Below are 22374 nucleotides of genomic sequence, written 5' to 3'. Positions count from 1 at the left end.
TTGTTGCTGTTTTTTGTTCAATAATCAGGACTTGGAACTACTAGGAAGATCTTCCTGAGACTTTTATATTAGAGTCTAGTTTTGAGTCAGTGTTCATATCCTCACATTGATGATTATATTGGGCTTGTATAAAGGATGACTTTGTTTCTAGGAAAATAATGTTCAGGGTTTCACTACGACTCCACCTTGCTTTCAGGTGTTTAAATAAATTATGTATATTAGACAGGAGCAGATGGCAACACACATGTTAGCCTGAGAACTCCTGACACTGTCCTTGCAGGCTTTCTCTAAGTGTAAAACTGCTTCAGAAAGTCATGTGGGCATCTCTGCAGCCTCCAGCTGCTGTTGCTCATTTCCTGTGTTGGTTTTTTTGGTTTTTGTTTTTGTTTTTTTCCTTCCAGACAGGGTTTCTCTTGTAGTCCTGGCTGTCTGGACTCACTCTGTAGACCAGGCTGGCCTCGAACTCACAGAGATCAGAGATCCACCTGCCTCTGCCTCCTTAGAGTGCTGGGATGACAGACGTGCGCCACCACACCCAGCTATTTCCTTTGTTGCATCTGTCCCTCCTGACCTTTTCAGGGAACAGAATGAAGACCTTGGTCTCTGCTGGCTTCAGAGTTCTTTGTGCTGCGCGTTACTGCTGCTGTGCTTAGAGGCTTCCTGGTTTGTGGCTGGCCGCAGGGGCATCTGCTTAGCTAGCTCTGACCACCCCTGCTTCCCGTTTCCTGATTCAGACTGCACCCACCACGGTGCTGTGAGAGAAGTTTCCCTCGTAGACTTTGAAGTGTATTTAAACCAAAGCACACATCTGTACACTGTAAGGTGCTATGGTCCAACCCTCCATAGCAGACAAGGTATAAGCCTCAGTATTTGCCTATTAAAGATGGATCAGCCCACGCTGCCGTTGTGGCATACACTTGGAATCCCAGTACTCAGGAGACTGAGCAGGAGGATCCTGAATTTCAAGTTAGTCTGGACTAAATAGTGAAGATACTGTCTCAAAACAAGACCTACAAAGCAAAAAAGGAGACCCCCCCAAAAAAGAACCCTAAGTTGTGCATTTCAGTAGAAATCTCACACTTCTGAAAGTAGGATATTTTTATAATTTTTGAGAATTTCATGCATGCCTACCAAGTACTTTGATGATACTCCAAAGTCCTCCCCTCGGGCGGCTGGCTCATCCTTCACTCCCTCTGGATTGATTCCGGTCTGTGCTCTGCTGTTAGTCTCAGACCGGCAGAGTCTGTTCCTAGAAGCCCAGGGAGAGTCGGAGTCCAGAGTCGATGGAAAAACAAAGGAGTTTTATTGAGCCAACGCTCCGGGATCCAACAAGCTCAGAAGAGTTGGGGACCCCCGAGTACCCAAAGCAGTGGGTTAAAAAAAAAAAACCCTTTACAGAAGCATAATTCAGCAACAGCAATTAGTACAAACCTAATTGGCCAACAGAATTAACCTCTAAGGGGATTGGGTAGATTAAATGGGGAGTGGGAAGGAGTGAGGGGTCAGCCCAGAGGCTGTTGGTCTTGGCAGCTGTTGGGGTGAGATAGGGGTATACTTATTCTTGAAACCATCTTAAGCTAGGGGATTCTGGGTAGGGTGGGGTAGAAGCAATGAGGAGCAGCAGTGGAAAGTTTTCTTAACTTGTCTCAGCTTGCCATAGATAGTCAGCAAAGGCTTAATTAACATGGCTGCGGTCTGGCTAACTTTGGCTGACTGAATTCTTCACAGGCAATAAGGTTGTAATAGAGCTAACTTGCATCTTACGCTGCCCCGACCCCTATTTCCAGCTAGGTTCCTCTGTGCAAAGGTAGTGGTGGGGGCCAGCCAGCGCTTGGATTCAAAGGAGGATCTCCTACTTGGGCCCCAAAACAGCTTGTGGGTGTGTAGGTGCATGGGCCTCTCTCTGCAGGTCCCTCTGAACTGCTGAGCTCCAGTGGCACCCATGCTGCTCCTCGCTCGCCAGAACCTTACCCTCCCTCCCCTTCATGGCTGTCTGCCTTCAAGCCCAGCCCATAGTAAACACTGCTGCGTTCTCTGTGCGTATGTGTTTGAACTTTAAAAAAAAAGAGAGAAAAAAGAAAAGAGACGTAAACTGCCCACTCTTTCCTTTTGGGGGCCTTTAGTCTAACTTTAATGTTTATTCTTGCTTTCTTTTTCTCTCTCCAGGGCCCTAACAGTTTTAGCACCCGTCCAACTAGCTAAGCCATTTACTGTTCTTACTTTGCAAAGTTAGGTGAGTGAGGACTCTAATGCCCCAGGAAGGAAGAAAAGCAATACAAAGTTTTGCCCAACCCTGTTTTTTTTGCAGATTAATAAACGTACTTCAACCGTGTCTTGGCCCACATCAAATTGACATAGTAGTTGAGCATTTTAACTCTTTCCTGTTCTCTTAGGAAGGTGGTGGCATCAGATGACAGTTGCTTTTTCTCCCAGGCACACCCCCACTGGAATATGGAACCCTCATTGATTTGTTTGCCTGTCCCTCAACTCACATTCAGGGGGTCTTATTTGTAACCTGGACACTTAAGAAACAGTGAATGAGCCGGAGTAATGGCACAGGCCTTTTAATCCCAGCACTTGGGAGGCAGAGACAGGTAGATCTCCAAGTTCAAGGCCAGCCTGGTCTACACTACATTGTGAGTTCCAGGAGAGCCAAGGCTACACAAAGAAATCTTGTCTTGAAAAACAAAAAAGATGCCTACACTTTAGCTATGGTGTTGGTGGCCTGTACTTCAGCTGGGGTGTTGGTGGCCTGTACTTTAGCTGGGGTGTTGGTGGCCTGTACTTTAGCTGGGGTGTTGGTGGCCTGTACTTTAGCTGGGGTGTTGGTGGCACACTCCTTTAATCCCCAGCATTTGGGAAGCAGGGCCTGGCCCGATCTCCCAGTTTGAGGCCAGCCTGGTCTACAGAGCAAGGTCCAGGGAAATCCTGTCTAGAAAAAAACAAAAACAAAATAGTAAATATAAATAAATAAATAGAAAAGAGACTCCAGTGATGCTTATATTTGATATGGGAGCACAGGTGAATTTGGGTGCACTCTCAGTGTGATCCAGTTGCAGGCTGAGGGTCAGTGCGTTCCTTCATTCTCTTCAGCCAACCAACCGGTGCTTGTTAAGTGCCTTTTTCACACAGGCACTCTCAGGATCCCGAATTACAACAGTGAGCAAAACGGACAGGACCCTCACTCAGGGATTTCCTATGTTAGTGTGGGGAGTGGGCGAATCGACTGGCGTTTGTCAGCGCCTGTCTCTCCAGTGCAGGGAAGTCAAGCCACAAAGCAGATAAGCAGGTTGAGAGGTGTTTGCTGTTTCTCAAGGGCCTTATCCAAGGAAGGCTTGAGAGCCAGGCCCTGGGAGTACCTGCTCCTGGGCAAAACCCTGGAGAGGCACCATCGGTGCCCTTAGTCTAGACTCATTTTCGCTTTGGAGAATGGATGTTTTTTTGAGACTGTCCCAAGCATTTGGAATTTCGTTGCCTTAATATTTTAAACTTATGGGCTGGAGAGATGGCTCAGAGGTTAAGAGCACTGTCTGCTCTTCCAGAGGTCCGAAGTTCAATTCCCAGCAACCATATGGTGGCTCACAGCCATCTATAATGATTCTGGTGCCCTCTTCTGGTGTGTGGGCATACATAGCGTCTCAGTTGGTGTGGATTAAAACCTCCCTCAGGACAATAGAGGGTTAATTAGCCAGAACCAAGCAGGGAGCAGATTTTCAGAACAGTGGTTTTGTTCTTCATTGAAGACAGACCCTTATATCTTGGCTCATTTTGTAGGATCTTGACAGCCTTCATGCAGAAACCTGTTTGTTCCATGTGCTTTATCTGCCGTGAAAAGGTTGCTGAAAAGGTGGATTTCTTTTTCGAGTGCTGTGCACACATTACATGAGGGAATGGCTTGAAAATGGGCGTCCTCACCTGATCCTGCCAGGTGTTACAGTCTGGGCATGAAGTGTGGGAATTTGCATGCTCTACCGCCTCAAGTGGTTCTTGTTTAAGGTCGGGTTGTGAAACTCCGGCTGAGGTATTGGAGGGAGGGACTGTGTGTGTACAGTTACCTACTAGGAGACGGTTGGGAGACCGTTGGGAAACTTGAGCAAGCAGCACTTTCTGTGGTTTTGATGCCTTGGGGGGAACTGCCACATAAATCATCTGGATCTGGGAGAGGGTGCGTTCCCCCCACAGCTGTGCACTGGCTGCCGGCCTGCTTTGTTCAGCCTACCTCGGTGTGTGGATTCAGGCCAGTGCATGCTTACTGTCTGTACACCCTTGACAGGTAAGGACCTGACCACCGTGTTGATAAACCAAGAGCTCTTGAAATTGTACGTTCCAATCCCAGCGCAGATTAGATACTGAAACGCAGATGTCATTAGTTTCAGCTTTTGATTTCAGCCTTTCGTTTAACTCTAATTACCTTTCATGGCTTTCAAATGAGGCAGTATTGAAATACTAGCATCCATGATAGCTATCCCAATAATGCTGGGGTGCTTTTGTCTCCCAGGGACATGTGGCAACATTTAGGGACATTTAAAAAATTATTACATTTTACTTGTTGAAATGGTGCGTGTATATGTGCACACATGAGTGCCATGGCGACTTGCAGGGGCCACCTCTTCCACCATGTGCCCCTGGGGGTCCAACACAGGACATGAAGCTTAGAAGCAACTGCCTTTTTTTTTTTTCAACACAGGGTCTCTCTGTGTTAGCCTTGGCTGTCCTGGACTCACTTTGTAGACCAGGCTGGCCTCAAACTCACAGCGATCCGCCTGCCTCTGCCTCCCAAGTGCTGAGATTAAAGGCGTGCGCCACCACACCTGGCTCTGCTGCAGGTTTTAGATGCTATCTGATGACAGTGTTAGCTTTGGGTTGGTTATGTGTTAATATGTTCCAAAGGCTTTGCAAGATAGTTGGAAGTTCACTTAGCATCTGGTCGGCTAAGCCTGATGCAGAATCTAGGTGCTAAATGTCTGGTGGGGTTTATTAAGATAGCCCAAGATAATCTGGGTTCTGGCTGCGCAGCATTACAGCTCTCCTGCGTGGCAGAGTTCAAACCCCACTACGGGTTTTGAATCTTCAACGCAATTGTGTGGCCTTTTCCTTGGGGGCATCAGGCTATAGCACTGAAAGAATACGAGTTGTCCGCATAGGTGCCTTCTGTCCTTGTCATCCTGAAGCCAGTGGGATGGGAGGCGTCTTGATCCCACCGGTTGAGAGTAAGGCCACTACCGCAATCTTTTGAGCCAGATTTGAAGCAAGCTTTAATTAAATACTGATCAAGAAGATGGACTCTGGCCAGGACCGTCTGGGGTTCCTAAAAAGTGGTCATGAGTCCCATTCCCCCCCCCCTTGAGTTGTACGCTGAGTCAAATCCTTGACTCCGTGGTACTTGTTTACATTGGGATCTAATAACCCAGTTTAATGGTACCCGGACTGGAATTAGCATCTAGTTAAGGCATTAGTAATGCAGGGGCCAACAGTAATGGGCAGAGACAGAAGGGTCAAAAGCCCTGAGATGGTTGACCTCAGAGTTACTATCTAGAAGGATCCTGAAGTGAGAATGGAGACCCAGTAATTTATTTCATCTCAGGTTGTTCCTCCCTCTTTTTTTTTTTTTTTTTTTTTTTTTTTTTTTGCAATGTTTGTTTTTTGGGGGGTACATCCAGATTATCGAATGTTTATAGAAACAACACAAATTTCTCTTAAAGCTACACACTATCTCCTTGTGCTGCATAAAGCAAGTCAAGCACCCCATTGTATTGTAGAAGAATTTCAGCTCACGAATCTACCCGTTGATAGATCTGGGTCTGTTTGTTTTCAACAGCTACCTCTCCAGGTGTGCCAGTAGGCACAGTAGGTAGTCATTTTGTCCCTGCTGAAATCAGGATCCAAGAAGGCTGGAATGCTAATCAAAGGTTGGGAGGGATTCAGGCAGTGGGGCATCCATCAGAAACATCTGGTTAGCTGGCCCGGCTGAAGAGGCGTGGAGTAATCCCATCAAGTGGATTGGTCCACATGAGCTTTATGCAAGCCCGGGGCTGGCGGCCATTGGCGGCTGGTTGCGGGGCGGTGTCTGTCGTGTGGAAATCTGTCTCTCAGTGGGAAATCTGCTGAAACAGATATAAACTAGAGACAGAAGTTAAAGTTTAGGAAACTCTTACATTTGAAACTTTGAGGCCCATGGTTCTAGTCACTGGGGAGGGGGAGGAGTCCCAAAACCAGGAGAGCCCCCTCCCTGAGCAGCAGGCAGGTGGGGAAGCCTGGACATCCTTATCTGGACTTGTCTATATACTATCTACGCTTATCTGAACTTATCTCTGTCGTCAACACCATATTTCTCTAACTTATCTAGACTAGACTTCTGACCTGTGGGAGGTGTGGTTGGCTCTTACGGCTCCCTAAGCTTACATGAATTCATTATTTACAAAAGAAATAAAAGTTTTAGATAAGGTCACATTATTGCTGTTACCTGTATTGAAATCCACATTGTAGAAGAAGCAGCTAAAAGGTGTCTGCAAACCAGCTGGGGTAGGACCACGCCTCCAAGTCCTAGCAAAAGCTACGGCCCTGGGCTAAAAACACGAACATTTTTTTTTCTCCTCTGTCCAGAGAGCTGGGTATATAGGTTCGACAGATATAATTTTAACCCAATAAGAAGCACCTTTAAATCTATACTTAGAATACAATCAAATGAAAGTTAATATCTTGGCCTTGTGACTGGTAGTAACATGTAGTTGTTCTGTCAGCTTATGGGATTCCATTGATCAGTGTTCAAACTCTGAACTTTTGAAATCTTAGTATAACAATAGCTTAGAGAGGGGAGAAACCTGAAATATGAAACATTTCCCATTTTTTCATATACCTTTCTCCTCTTCCTCCTCCTCCTCCTCCTCCTCCTCCTCCTCTTCCTCCTTCTTTGTTTGTGTGTGTGTTTTGTTTTTGCTTTTTCAAGACAGGGTTTCTCTGGGTAACCTCGGCTTTCCTAGACTCACTTTGTAGGCCAGACTGGCCTCGAGCTCACAGAGACTGCTGGCCTCTGCTGGGATTATAGGCCTGCACCACAGCACCCACCCCTTAAATCATTTTCTTATACTTTACAACTTGCATCTTGAGCCCTGGATCTGGGTCTGCCGGGTGGGGGTGGGGGCTAGGGGGTGGGAGGGGGAAGCAGAGCTGGTCAGTGCACTGGCTCTCCCTTCTCCACACCACCAGGGTGAGCTCTCCAGCAGTGCTCTGCCTAGGCCACCCAATGCCGTCATCAGCAGGAGGCAGGGTCAGCTCTCCTGCTCTCCTGCCCTTGGGGCCAGCTCACCCACACCCACATCTCTAGAGCCAGCCCCACTGTGCTGCCAGGTCAGGGTGCAGGGCCCACTTTCTCAAGTGCTGCAGCCTGTGAAGGGCTGAGCCAGGTCTTCACTCTTCCACTCATGAGGCTGGCTCACTATGTTGCCCAGGCCATGTGCAGAGCCTGCTCTCTAAAGTGCTGCAGCCAGTGAGGGGCTGGGAAAGCTCTCCTGCTCTTGGGGCCAGCTCTCCTGACTAGGGCGTCACCTCCACACCCATGCCACCTTACAGCAGACCAGGTGTTGGGACAGCTCTCCCGTGCTCTTGCCTTCAGGGTTGGTTCACCTGCATCCCCCACCAGCATCAGCTCTGCTGTGCTGTCCAGGTGAGGTTCAGGGCCTGCTCTCCTGAGTGCTGCAGCTGCAGCCTCTCCGGAGCTCATGCCCCTGACTGTCAGAGGTGGGGAGGGGCGGGGTGGGGAGGCATCACCTCTGCGACTGTGTCACCCCACAGCACACAAGTGATGGGGTCAGCTCTCCCACACTTTTGCCCGTGGGGCTGTCTTGCCCACAACTGCACCATCAGGGCCAGCTCCGCCATGCTGCCTGGGCGAGGCACACGGCTCATTCTCCCAAATACCGCTGGCGGTGAGAGAGGGGGCCAGCTCTCCAGAGTGCACATCCATAAGGATAGAGCTAGTGATGTTCAGCCCCTGGGCATCCGGGTGGTTCCCAGCGGCTGCCCTGACAAGGCACATGTCCATGTACTCCAGTGGTAACCTGAGCCACAGACTCAGGCATGGCCCTCAGCGCAGCTCAGGCGGGGACCTCGCTGTGGCCTGAGGTGGCAGGGCTGGTCCTCACGCCAGGCTACTCCTCTCCACCCTGCAGTCTCCATTTTCACCTTTTCTTCATAATGCTCAAGCTGCTCCACTTCCCTTTCTCCCCCATTTGATCACCACACACTTGCACATCGTGGTGGCTCCAGGTGCAGGCTGTCTGCACGGCTGGCATGTGGGCACGATGGCGTGGCTGGCATCCTCCATCCACGTTGTATAGTGTGTCAGCAAGCAGGTATCTGTGGCCTGCCTGTGCCGCACACTGGAGGGCCGGGCTGTGGGTGACATGGTGGTCTGCTGGTCTCTGTCTGTCTTCTTCCTTCCGAGACGCATCGCCTGGATCTGATTTGATTTGATTTGATTTGAGTCCTGGGCATAAAACAACTTTGGCCACCAAGCCAGGCATTAAGCTAGGATGCACAAAAGACTACCATCTGCTCTGCCCTTGACTGACATATGAACACCACCAACAACAAGGTGTCTCTTTACCCATTGCCAGGGTTTTTTTTTTTAATCACACATTAAAAATATAAAACCTATAAACTTTAAAAAGCCTCTTAAAGTATAATCCATTTATCACTTGTCTCTTTCTTCCCCGGCTTCCTCTCTCTCCTCAGCAATACCAAATGAGTTCGCCTCTGTAAAACCGAGAAGTGATTGCTGCAGGCCGTTCCTGCAATGGTACACCGGAACCCAGCACAAGATGGGAAGACCCAGCTTATTATTAAAATACATCCTCAAGTAAGCACAACCTGCAGGCCCAAGACCGTCCCTCCCGACTAACAGCATAAGGTTAGGAGAAGCGTTCGGTGAGGTCCAAGGAAAATGTTGGGTCCAAGGAGCAGGTTGAGCCACAGCTGAGTGAAGACTCAGTGCGCAGATGAGTGATTTTATGCACGGCTCGCATTTGATGGATGGTTTTGACAGGAGCGCCATTCCCAGCAGATGATGAGTCTCTGAGCTTGGATGCCTGAGAGAAGCTTACAGTGTCCCGTCCTCATAGCATTGCTTAACAAAAGAGGTGTCCTGAGCTATTGTGCGCTAATGTAAATTGTCAAGTTAAAGTCCTCTGGAGATTCCTGCATACCACTGAATAGTAAACACTGGAGGTGCAGCAAGAGTTTAAGCCAGGTGACTCATACCCGGCACCTTGGAAAATTAGCAAAGGAAGAACATGACAGGTTTCTTTGGTACCAGCCAAACCAAGTTGAAATGTATTCTTTCCTTCTGTCTGTCTGTCTGTCTGTCTTTCTTCCTTTCTTTCTCTTTCCTTCCTTCCATCTTTCCCTCATCTCTTTTTCTGTGTGTGTACGAGTGTGAGTGTGTGTGAGTGTGTGTATGAATGTGTGTGAGAGTGAGTGTGTGAGTGTGTGTATGAGTGTGTGTATGAGTGAGTGTGTGTGTATGAGTGAGTGTGTGTATGTATGTGTGTTCACATGCAGCAGTGCACTTTTAAAGGTCAGAGGACGCATTTATAGAGTCAGTTCTTTCTGTCGATCTTTATGTGGGTTATGGGGATCAAACTCAGGTTCTTAGGCTTGGTGGCAAGTACCTTTACCCCCTGAGGCATCACGTAACGCCCTGTTTTAAAATATATTTATGCAGTGTGTATATGCGTGTGCTCATGCGTACATGCACAGCAGACATATGCCATTAGATGCACTTGGGGGTCAGAGCATAGCCCAGGGGAGTCAGGTCCACCATGTGCATCCCAGAGCATAGCCCAGGGGAGTCAGTTCCACCATGTGCATCCCAGAGCATAGCCCAGGGGAGTCAGGTCCACCATGTGCATCCCAGAGCATAGCCCAGGGGAGTCAGTGCATCCCAGAGGATAGCCCAGGGGAGTCAGTGCATCCCAGAGGATAGCCCAGGGGAGTCAGTGCATCCCAGAGGATAGCCCAGGGGAGTCAGGTCCACCATGTGCATCCCAGAGGATAGCCCAGGGGAGTCAGGTCCACCTTGTGTATCCCAGAGCATAGCCCAGGGGAGTCAGGTCCACCATGTGCATCCCAGAGGATAGCCCGGGGGAGTCAGGTCCACCATGTGCATCCCAGGAGGATAGCCCAGGGGAGTCAGGTCCACCATGTGCATCCCAGAGCATAGCCCAGGGGAGTCAGGTCCACCATGTGCATCCCAGAGCATAGCCCAGGGGAGTCAGGTCCACCATGTGCATCCCAGAGCATAGCCCAGGGGAGTCAGGTCCACCATGTGCATCCCAGAGCATAGCCCAGGGGAGTCAGGTCCACCATGTGCATCCCAGAGCATAGCCCAGGGGAGTCAGGTCCACCATGTGCATCCCAGAGCATAGCCCAGGGGAGTCAGTGCATCCCAGAGGATAGCCCAGGGGAGTCAGTGCATCCCAGAGGATAGCCCAGGGGAGTCAGTGCATCCCAGAGGATAGCCCAGGGGAGTCAGGTCCACCATGTGCATCCCAGAGGATAGCCCAGGGGAGTCAGGTCCACCATGTGCATCCCAGAGCATAGCCAAGGGGAGTCAGGTCCACCATGTGCATCCCAGAGCATAGCCCAGGGGAGTCAGGTCCACCATGTGCATCCCAGAGGATAGCCCAGGGGAGTCAGGTCCACCATGTGCATCCCAGAGGATAGCCCAGGGGAGTCAGGTCCACCATGTGCATCCCAGAGGATAGCCCAGGGGAGTCAGGTCCACCATGTGCATCCCAGAGGATAGCCCAGGGGAGTCAGGTCCACCATGTGCATCCCAGAGGATAGCCCAGGGGAGTCAGGTCCACCATGTGCATCCCAGAGCATAGCCCAGGGGAGTCAGGTCCACCATGTGCATCCCAGAGGATCGAATTCAGGTCATTAGACTTGGCGGCTGGTGGTTTTAACCCTCTGGGCCATCTCCACAGCCTCCAAGCTGAAAGTTCTGCACAAGCCTTTAGATAGAAAAAATGTAAACCCACGCTGTGATCCCGGCACTGAAGAGGCTGGGGAGGACCTCAGGGCCAGCCTGGGCTCCATATTAACTTTGAAGCTAGCCTGGGCCACATAAGAATCTGTTTGAAAAAGCAGAGAGAGGAAGGAGCGTGAGAACAGAGAGAAAGACAAAATTTAGTCTCCCACCTCACTTTATGGACGTTTATGGGAATAAAGGCTTGTATCCCATTTGGTCCCAGGCAGCTGGTGGCTCCTGAGGCGCCCAGCACACCCAGCACTGAATCAGGTGCCTGCTGAAGGGCCTGAGACCATGCGGAGTGCTGTGTGGGCAGCAGACCATGCGAGGAAGTACATTGAAGAGGGGCATATGGAACAGGTGTGAGGATGTCTTTAATACTCTTTCATTAAAAAAAAAAAGTCAAATTGGGGCTCCTGGGGGACACGGCTAGCATGCAAGACTCCCTGGATTTGATCATCATCATTGATTATCATCATTCATAAATGTGGTTTAATGTCAGATTTTATATGCCTGCTGTCCCAGTGCTTAGGAAGTGGAGGCAGGAGAATTAGGAGTTAAAGATCTTCTAGCTACATAGCGATTTGATTTATTTGATTTCGAGGCCACCCTGAGATACCTGAGATTCTGTCTCAAATGGGTGGGTGCGGGGGCAATGGGAGCCCGGGAGACACTTTAGTCATTAAAGTGCTGAGGAGCTGAGCTCAATCCCCGGAACCCATGGTAAAGCAGCCAGGTGAGCTGGGGGAGTCTTAGAGACAGCCGGGCCCCTGGGGCTCACCAGCCAGCCAATCCACGCTGCTTGGAAAGTTCTAGGCCAAGAGGAGAGATCCTGTCTCAGAAATAGGCATTGGAGGCAGGGAAGTGGCTCAGAGAGTAAAGATGCCAGTCGAAAGGCTTGGTGACCTGAGTTCAATCTCCTGGGACCTAAACGGAGAGACCGAGCTCCAACAGATAGTCCTCTGGCCCCCACACAAGCTGTGACACAGGTGGTACTCATATATGGGAGCATGCATGCACAAACACGCATGCAAGCTCGTGCACATGCCATAGTGTTTAAAGATAGGAGTCGAGTGTACTGAGCTCATAAGATTAATAAAAAGGTATCAAGGGGCCCAGTGAAATGCCTTCTCCCTCTCCCTTGTATTTTTCTGCTGCTCTGGAGAACTAAAGTTACCTGTATCTTGGATGTATAAGATGTGTGTGTGTGTGTGTGTGTGTGTGTGTGTGTGTGTGTGTGTGTGTGTGTGTAGATTTTCATTCTTTTGACTCGGCCAAGCCATTTTCATAGACAATACTTCTTTACCTGACCGTGTATTCAGTCCCAAGGGAAGAGTAAGAGACAGTGCAGATAGCCGGGCGTGGTGGCGCACACCTTTAATTCCAGCACTTGGGAGGCAGAGGCAGGTGGATCTCTGTGAGTTCGAAGCCAGCCTGGTCTACAAAGCGAGTCCAGGACAGCCAAGGCTACACAGAGAAACCCTGTCTCAAAAAAACCAACCCACCAACCAAAACAAAGCGACAGTGCAGGTTTCCACGTGCAGCATGGTGAAGTGAGAACTCAGAAGCCTGCACACTCCCAGCAACCCCTCCTTGCTTTGTCACCCTCAGACCCGTTTCCTCTGCATTTGGTGTCTGATCTGGTATGGCCAACATAATGTGCTAGGAGCTTCATTTTTAAAAACTGCCTCTGCCTTAAGAAAATAAGTTATTTTTCTCAAAAGATTATTCCTCACCATTGTTTGTATAAGAGCAAAGATTGGTGAGTCTGAGAGGTGCTTCCTGAGCAGGTGCCTCCCGAGCGCTCACTGCCCGCCCAGAGGACCTGGGTTTGGTTTTGGCCATCCCTGTAATGGTTCATAGCCACTTGTAACTTCAGTCCCAGGAGATCTGACGGCTTCATCTGGCCTCCCTGGGGTCCAAGCACACATGTGGGGAGTGTACATACATGCAGGCAAATACTCATACACATAAAATAAAAGTAAATAGGGCTTAAGAATGTATATTATTTAAAGCGGTGGCTTTTATATTTTATTTTATATTTTATATTTAAAATTGTGGCTTAGGTACTTTAACCTTTCATTTGTTGGTGTTAATTTATTAAAACCAAGATCTTGGCTGGACCTGGTGATGTACATTTTTAATCCCAGCACTTGGAAAGCAGAGGCAGGCGGATCTTTGTGAGTTAGAGGTGAGCCCAGTCTATATAGCAAGCTGTAGGAAGGCCAGGACTAATTAGAGAGACCCTATCTAAAACAAAAAACCAAACCCACCAAGACCTCTAGAGCCAAAACTAGATACTGTTTCCTCCAAGGCCTTTGTATCTGTCTGTCTGTCTGACATGTGCATGTGTGTATTTGTGGTGTAATATTAAGCATGTGTGAATTTATGAGCGCTGTAGAGACAGCTCTCTGATGTGCTCAGGGGCAATGCTGGTGCTTTTGAATCACTCATTCCTTCGTAGGATTTTCTAGTTATCCAGGGAGGTTATTAGGGGTTTTTAGTATTTAGTCTGCAGGTGTGTCTGGACACCATGTGTGTGTCTAGTGCCAGAGGCCAGGAGAGGGTCCCTCAGTCTGGAGTTACGGGTGGTGTTTAGCCAGCATGTGAGATTGTTTTTCTTTTAAAACCTGCAAGAACTTCATACATTAGAACTGCATCTCTGGCTTTTTTTTTTTAAGATTTATTTATTATTTATTACGTATACAGTGCACATTAGATCACTTTATAGATGGTTGTGAGCCACCATGTTGTTGCTGGGAATTGAACTCAGGACCTCTGGAAGAGCAGTCAGTGCTCTTAACCACTGAGCCATCTCTGAGCCCCGCATCTCTGGCTTTTCCACCTCACTTTGTACCTGGATTGTGTCTTTGATAAAGGCCTGATAGTAGTTAAAGAAGCAGGGGCAAAAAAAAAAAAAAAAAGAGAGAGAGAGAGAAAAGAAAAAAAAAAAGAAAGAAATCGAAGCAAGGATTCCGCAATTCTACTGATGCTACCTCTTGTTTAGTTTCACCATCCTTAGTGTGGTTTAGATTTTTCTGCACTTGTAAAAAGACGCAGTGTGGGGGCGACTCTACATTTGCTTATAAAAAAGAGAATCCTAAACTACTGATTTGTCTCATCAGGAAATGATACCTTCCTTTTACTGTATATATCAGTGGTTCTCAACCTTCCTAATGCTGCAACCCATTAATACAGTTCTTCATGTTGTAGTGACCCCAACTATAAAACTAATTCACAATTATAATTTTGCTACAGTTATGTATTGTAAGGTAGATAGCTGGTGTGCAGGCTCTCTGATACGCGACCCCTGTGGCTGGGCCTAACCGACCTGCAGAGAGATCACGACCCACAGGTTTTGTTTTTTAATTTTAATTTTTTCACTTGCATTAGGATTGCACTTAGTTTATGTTCTTCTCTGGGTATCACAGAGTGCATTACCATCCCTGACTCCCCCCATCCAGGTGTACGTTGGTTCTATTTGGAGTGTGGCTCCTGTACATCCTCAAGTTAAATTTCACTGTTGAAGAATGTGACGTGAGAAGAATGCATTATGTGGGCCCTGACCACGTAAAGGTGAGCTGCTGCATGTACTTCACATGCAGCATTTCCCGCACACACTGTAGCTGCACCCCGTCTCTGCTGGATGACAGAGAAGTACTAATGAAAACCTAAAGGAACGTACTGGTTCCTTACGTTTCTGTGACAAAATACTGTGGCCAAAGGCAACTGAGGGGAAGAAGGCTTTATTTTAGTTTACGGGTTACAGTCTACCATTGAGGGAAGTTAAAGCAGGGACTCTAAGGCAGACCTGCTTGCTATTTTATTCAGATTTACCCTGTAAGCAGGGACCTCACTCACAGCAGAGGAGGTGTATCAGAAATCATGCAGGAGCACTACGTGCCTGCGGGAACGCTGCCTGCCTGCGGGAGCGCTGCCTGCGTGAGCACTACCCGCCTCCGGGAGCACTCCTGCAGGAGCACTACCCGCCTGCGGGAGTACTGCATACCTGTGGGAACACTGCTTGCTAGTTTGCACAGGCTCATGCTCCACTAACTTCCTTCTAGAGCCCAGGACCATCTGCGTGGGGAATGGTACTGTCCACAGGGGGCTGGGCCCTCGAACATCCAATAACAATCAAGACAGTCCCCCACAGACATGCTCCCGGGCCAGTCTGATCTAGGCAGGCCCTTAGTTGAGACTCTCCTTCTCAGGTGACTCTAGGCTGTGTCCTAGGACAAAGGAAAAAAATCTTAGCACTCCAAAAACCACCCCTCCCCTTTCCATCCCACCGTCTGGCCCGTCCGTTCTGCAGAATTATAGTCCACGTTCCATGGAGTTCATTTCTTCATGATGCTGCCATCGTTCTTCTAAAACAGCTGATGCGAAAGTTCTGTTGGTGTGATAACGTCATTCCTGGGCCTCAGGGTTTGTGGGATCTCTGCAAACACCGGAGCCGGCAGAGTAAAGATCCGAGTGCGGCAAGAGGGAAATCTGGTCCAGCACGGCTCAGTAGCTTGGTGTCGGTTCAAACTCCTCAAGTCTGACAACAGCAGTCTATTTTAGGCATATTTAAGTACAGTGCAATGTGGAAAAAAGAAAGTTTCCTGGCGTAACACAATCCCATGTGCACAAGGAGGCATAATTACATCGAGACTATTCTCAAAGCACATGTCAGTTCCCCTCAGGGCGAGGGAGAGTCCGAGTGGTCTGTCATACAGATAGCGCAGAGCTCATCTGGGCCGTTAGCTCCTCCAGTCCCGGTTGAAAGAGCTTAGGGAGCCCCTGGCCGTACAGATAACTCAAAGATCACCCAGGCTGCGATCCCCCCTCTCTTCTCAGCCCTGTGGGCAGAAACAGGTTGTGCACATCTTCCGTTGAAGGGACAACACTGCATGTTGAACATTCCTGCCTTCCCAGGGGCTTTCTCTGTGAGCACCAAGACAGGTTTTTAAAAGATTTTCACATAGATTCCAAAGTTTTCCTTTCAGTTTTTATTGATGTTTCTAAGTTGTCTGATACTTGAAGTATAGATTTCACCGATAAGTTGAGTAGTCAAATTATCAGTGTTCAGCCCAGGGTAAAAGAAGCGGTGGTTTAAAGTAAGATGGTGTGGTGGGACTGAGCCCACTAGGAGCACTGCACGCAGTGTGGCTCACTGTGTCTTTCCTCCTTCTCCCCAGCGTCGTGTTTGCCTACAGACAGATGCTGGCCTGCAGGTTTGAACTGCTAGCCCACATCCAACTCAAGTAGTTAGTATAGCTCACCTCGCTCAGTGCTTGCTACATGCCAGGAGCCACTGCGCGGCTGGACCATGCTGTAACTCAGGATCACCTGGGGCGTGGCATGCCGTCCTCCCGGTCTCACAGCCGAGATGACCAGAGTCCTGACCACTCTGCAATCCCAGCACTTAGGAGGCAGAGGCAGGAAGGTTGTTGCCAGTTCAAAGCCTTGTCTCACCAAACCCAACCCAACCCGACCTGACCCAATGGTACTGAATCTGTTGGACCCAAGTTTTCTCAACTGGTAAATACCAGGAACGGCGCGTACCCATGTCAATACTCCCTTCTTGTTTGATTTGGACACACTCGTTCCTACTCGTGGTCTGTGAGTTCCTCAGATTCGTCCAGTGTTTTTATGGTTGAGATAGGTAAACAAGCCACCGGGGAGCTTGGCCTCGGCGGCTCCTCTCAGGGTTTTGCTTTCCTGCTGTCCTCTGTCCTCAGATCCTTCCTGTTCCCTCTTGTTTCATCATGTTCCACATCAGCGTCGAAGCCTCGTGTGTCCAGATCATATCCTCTGCTTGGAGCTCCCTCCTCTGCAGGTCTGTCTCTGGTCCTGCAGACACCCCCGAAGCCCGCCAGTCCCGGGGCCTTTGGCAGCACTCTTGGATCAGGGCTTGTGACATCCTGATTGGTTTCTGTCTCCCGGCAAAGGCTAAGATAATGGCCTATGGTGTGCGTTACTGAATCGCATGGGTTCTTCTGTCTGATCCTTTGCTGAGCATCCCTACTTTCTCATGCATTTATTTTCCTCTCCTTTTAATTACACGCTTGGTTTTTCCATGAGTACTCACCTTGTACAGCACGTACTTTGACATTCAGCCATTACCCCTGTTCCTGGTCTGACTATTATAGCTAGTGATCTTTTTTAGAGTTTTTTTTTTTTTCAAAACAGGGTTTCTATGTGTAGCCCTGGCTGTCCTGGACTCACTTTGTAGACCAGGCTGGCCTCGAACTCACAGCGATCCACCTGCCTCTGCCTCCTGAGTGCTGGGATTAAAGGCATGCGCCACCACCGCGTGGCTATTTTTTTTTTTAAATATTATGCGTATAGGGTTTTTTGTTGTTTTGTTTTGAGTTTGTGATTTTGAGTTTTGGAGACAGGATTTCTCTGTGTAGCCCTGACTGTCCTGGAACTCACTCTAGCCTCGAGCTAAGAGATTCGCCTGCCTCTGCGTGCTGAGTGCTCCACCACTACACCCAGCTTATATATAGATGTTCTGCCTGCATGGATGTCTGCATATCATAAGTGTGCAGTGCCTACAGATGCCAGCAAAGGGCATTGAATCTCCTAGAGTTGGATTTACAGATGGTTGTGATCCTCCAGATGGATGCTGGGAATAAAACCCAGGTCCCCTGGCAGAACAGCCAGTGCTCCTGACGGCTGACTCATTGCTCCAGCCCCATAATTACTGTAGCTATTTCTCCTTAAAGTTCTTCAGAGCCCTCGTGACTTTTGATAAAGACCAAAAAGAGGCCCAGGACTGTATCTCCGAGGCCATAGAAAGGATGGGAACACTACATAGCCTGAAAGATCTGCCTTAGAGCAAGTGATGGGACCTGCCTAGGTGGCTTTAATGACAGAAAGATGTATCGGACAAGCAACCAGACTGCAGGAGGAAAGGCTTGAGATCTTCTGCCGTTTGTCACACTCCCTCTCGTATTAATTCATGTGAGCAGATTACCGGTCTGTCTGAACTGTAAAGCGTTTGAGAGTAGATTTGCATTAGTTCATCCAGTTCCTGAGAGTCTAAGGCCTGCTGGCTCTTGGCAGTTCTCTGCTCTTACCTGCTGTCTGTTTCTGCTTTGTCTCTGCCTCAGGCAAGCTCTGTGATCGCACAGTCGAATTTCTAACAGCTGAACCTGTAAGCCTTCAGGCTCCATCACCCTGGCGCTGCCCCTGCTCTCTTGTTCCCTCTCAACCTCTCTCTTTCTAACCACTTTATTGAGATATAATTCACGCATTATTGAGATATAATTCACACATCATAAAATTCACTGCTTTAAGCATATGGTGCAGGGTCTTCCACATGTTTACCGAGCTGTGCTGCGTGGCGATGTATGTACAGAGCCTTTTCATCATCCGCCCCAAGGAAGCTCCAAGACCATTAGCAGTCACTCCCTGACCCCGGCAACCATGAATCTCTTTCTGCCTCTAAGGCTGGTTCCTGTAAATACAGCCCCCCATCTTGTTGCTGGAGTTTTGTACTTAGCATAATGTGTTCATCTTTCCATTTGAAAACTCACACTGGAGCTGGACATGGTAACCACGGTGGTAATCCCAGCACTTACGAGGCTGAGGCTGGCCTTGGGCCAGTGTGTGCTGTGTAGCCAAACCCTGTTTCTAAAACTAAGCAACAACAAAATATACACATTTCAAATAATACAGGGAAGAATAGCAGAGTGTGCTGTAGCTCTACACCGGGGAAGAAAGACTAGGGACTGTTTTGCGCACATGACCCCTGAAAGCCTGTGAGAGCCATAGTGGAGCTGGAAGCAAGGTGTCCTTTGCTCTAATACTAGAGACATATTTAAAAAAAAAAGACAGGGTCTCTCTGTGTAGCTGTTACTGTCCTGGACTCACTTTGTAGACCAGGCTGGCCTCGAACTCACAGTGATCCGCCAGCCTCTACTATCTGAGTGCTGGGATTAAAGGCGTGCGCCACCACACCCGGTGTCTGTGGATAAAAGAGTAGTCTCAGAAGACTGAACCCTGTTAGCTTTGTTGGTCTTATCCAGCATCTGGAAGCAGGAAGCTGAGTGGCGTCCTGCCCCACCCTGTCAGATACTAGTGTTCCCAGCTGCACTGGGCCAACTGCCATTCATTCTGCAGGGAGGGAGAGTAGCTGCCCAGTTGTGGAGTTTATGGATTTTTTAAATTTAAAAATACCTATTAATGTGCCAGTTGTTAACAAGACCACTAATAGTCTCTGAAGGGAGGCTTAGACACATTGAAAATGTAACTCAGATGCAAAGTTGTATTTAAAAGATAACTTGAGGACTGACTAGCATATTGTGTCAATTTAGGCTTAGTCTCAGTGGTGGCAGCAATTTGAACTTGGCCCACTCTTCTTTCAGAGAGCTGAAGACCACAGATCACCCTGGGGACAGCATTCTATGCTTTATAGTTAATTGTGGCCCAACTCCTCAGCTTTTCCAGTTCCCATGCTCACTGTGAGCAGGCTTGCCCTGCAGAGCTGGTCCTTGAGCTGAGGCAGTGGCACCCTGCACACATCTCTGCTGTCCTTGCTACCACCCTACTTTAAAACAGACCCCAAAATATGTTAGAGGTAAAAAAACTAACTAAACCTTCCACCCCATGTCCATGGCTTTAACCAAGATGATACTACTAATTAGTAGATCTGAAGCTGCCAGCCTTTCTGTCTTAACAGTTGAAGGCTGTGAAACCACACGAACAGGACTCGCTCCTTTGGGGCATTCACCACACTAGTTACTTCCCTCAGAGCCCTGTAGAATCAGTTCTCAGCTGACTGCACACAGAGCCCAAGTGTGTGCTGCCACGCTGAGGTTCCGCTGTGGCATCCGTCCGTCCCTTGAGCATCCTTAAATTCTGGCTGAGACCTTTGCTCTCACTTGTGCCAGGCACTAAGCAAAATGCTCTGGACCTCAGAGGGAGGAAGAGACCAGTGTGCAGTTATGGATGTGGAAACTAGTGTTCCTATAGTAACCGGGGCCCAGACACCAGGAGCTATGGTAGAGGTAGGCTCCTTCCCATCTTTAGTTAACCTGAAGTTTTTTCTGAAAACTCAGCCCTCTTCTGAAATTATAAAATCAGTAGGTAAGGAGGCTAGAACCTCATTGTGTGTTTGCAATCATGCCACCTACTTGTATTTCTAAATAACATAATCCGCAAAGTCAAGGAGTAGAAATGGCGTGGAGATTTTGCTGAGGAAATTACGTTGACCTTAATTCTGTCAGTGAAGTTCGTGTTGTGGTGACCATGGTAAATGGTCACGTCATTAGACACCGGGGCCTGCAAGATGTCTTAATTCTTCATTGTTGGTGGACTGCAGCTCAACCTGGATGACTTCAAAGAACAAAAGCCTTTATTCCCATCCCTAGATCTGACACAGTATCTTGTTTATTATAAGAGGAACATCACTTCTCTGCATCCCAGGGCCGCCTGGATGATGCCACCCAGTCAGCCGTCCTTCATTCGGCTGCTGTGTTCAGAATTCACTGCTTCCTCTAAGCACCCCAGTTCCTTAAAGTGAGCTGTTCTGCCTTTGAATTTTTTTCATCACTAGCAGTCCCCTGCGCTATCACCTCAGAGCCACCTGCATTTTTTTGTTTGTTTGTTTGTTTTTTATGAACGCCATGTAGGGAAAAGAAGAGAGAGAGACCAAAGTACACCGTACTTAGAAAACGTTATCCCACAGGATTGCAGACACCTTCAGAGCTCAGCACATCTTTAACAAGTGGAAACAAAAGGAGGTGTCCGCGTCACCAGTGCCATTTAGCTGTGCTTGCTTGCGCGCTTGGGTTTCCTGCCCCGCCTGGGAGGCAGGTGTGGGAAGGGTTACCGCAGAGGGTGACAGCTGTCCACCGGCTCTGCTCACAATGCCCTAGATTGAATTTGAAGCCTGAAACCGAATGCTTTTCCAGGACAGGAAATGAAATGAAATTTCACTCCTTTCCAAAGGAAACTCCTGAAGAAAAGCCTTGGCGGCACGGAAGAGCTGAGCACGTGCTTCCTGCTCGCTGACAGCCTCCATCCTGCCTGGATAGCAAGCAGCTTTCCTGGGCCTCCTTTGACACTTTGCAGGGCAGCCTCCGTCCTGCCTGGATAGCAAGCAGCTTTCCTGGGCCTCCTTTGACACTTTGCAGGTGTCCTCTTGGGTTCTAGGTGATTTGTGAAGCCATGTGCGGAGCGTGTATTCTAGGGGTGAGTTGGGCCTTGAGGGCTCCAAAAATGGCTGTCTATGACCACCAGACCTAGAATCTATGGAGGCGAGTGAAGACAGCAGCCAGGCCTTTCTGTTTGCTTCACCTCCCCCAGTTTGGCATTAAGGGCCCATGATGGGTGGAGCCTTGCCTGCTTGGTGTTTGTAAGGATGCAGGGTCACCAGAGGTTTCTCACTTAGCTTTCCAACTGAGGACTGACAGCTCAGGAAGATGTCTGTCCAGGTGTGAGCCTCTGCTCTTAGGAAGATGCCGGTCCAAGTGTAAGCCCTTGCTCTTGGGAAAATGCCGGTCCAGGTGTGAGCCCCTGCTCTCAGGAAGATGCCGGTACAGGTGTGAGCCCCTGCTCTCAGGAATGTTATCCTTTCCCATAGGTGTAGAAGCTGCTGTTTCAGGCTTGGAGTGTGAGCAGCAGAGATCAGTGATTCATTCTACTGGGAATGCCACCTTGGACCCACAGAGGAAGCTCATTAGTGACCTTAGTGTGCCACAGCGGGCATGAGGCTGTGAGACGGTCAGTCAGTTCCCCTCTTCCAAAATGAAATTTGTCCCCAAAATATGCACACCGTGCGCGTTACAGGCACTACACGGCTTCTCAAGGCTGTACTTGTAAAATATCTTAAAGGTTGTCTACTGACATGAGGGAAATGAGTTCCCCTCAAACAATATTTTTATAAAAAGTTAAATAATGGCTGGAGACGTGGCTCCATGTGTTAAGAACACTCACTGCCAAGATTGGCAACAACCTCATCCCTTAGGCCCACCCCCACCCCCCAGGGGAAGGAGAAAACGGACTCCCATAAGTTGTTCCCTGACACCCACACATGCACTAAGACACACACACACAAGCAAGCACTAAGGCACATACATCCACATTCACACACACACACACACACACACACACACACACAGACACACACACACACATGAGCACTAAGGCACATGCACCACACACATCCACATGCAAACAGAATAAAGTGTAATTAAAAATAAAGATAATAATAAGACTCTGAGGGAAAACAGCTGGGGTAATGTTTAAAACCACAACGGGAGGAATCTTTGATACACTGACAGGTTTTAAGACAGGTTCCTAAAAACGGGTCTCCTGGGAAGTCCAGGCCCCAGGCACACATCTGCATG

The 22374-nt window shown here is 48.7% G+C and overlaps 1 protein-coding gene across 6 annotated transcripts in view; it reads left to right on the top strand.

Annotated features, from left to right (window-relative positions):
- The window catches only part of ST3GAL5 (ST3 beta-galactoside alpha-2,3-sialyltransferase 5), a 46319-nt gene that overhangs the window by 12166 nt on the left and 11779 nt on the right, over positions 1 to 22374 (top strand). For 3 of the 6 annotated variants that reach the window (XM_084766888.1, XM_084766890.1, XM_084766889.1), the window contains exons 2-3: positions 8734 to 8857; positions 14494 to 14605. In XM_084766888.1, the coding sequence (XP_084623014.1) occupies positions 8734 to 8857; positions 14494 to 14605 (236 nt within the window). The remainder of the gene's footprint in view (positions 1 to 8733; positions 8858 to 14493; positions 14606 to 22374) is intronic. The other 3 variants (XM_084766891.1, XM_084766893.1, XM_084766892.1) reach the window with 1 other exon arrangement.

Source organism: Acomys minous (genome assembly GCF_964271855.1).
Source record: "Acomys minous genome assembly, chromosome: 17".
Classification (NCBI taxonomy): Eukaryota; Metazoa; Chordata; class Mammalia; order Rodentia; family Muridae; genus Acomys; species Acomys minous.
The sequence above is the reverse complement of the archived record's forward strand: the minus strand, read 5'-3'. Positions and strand labels throughout refer to the sequence as shown.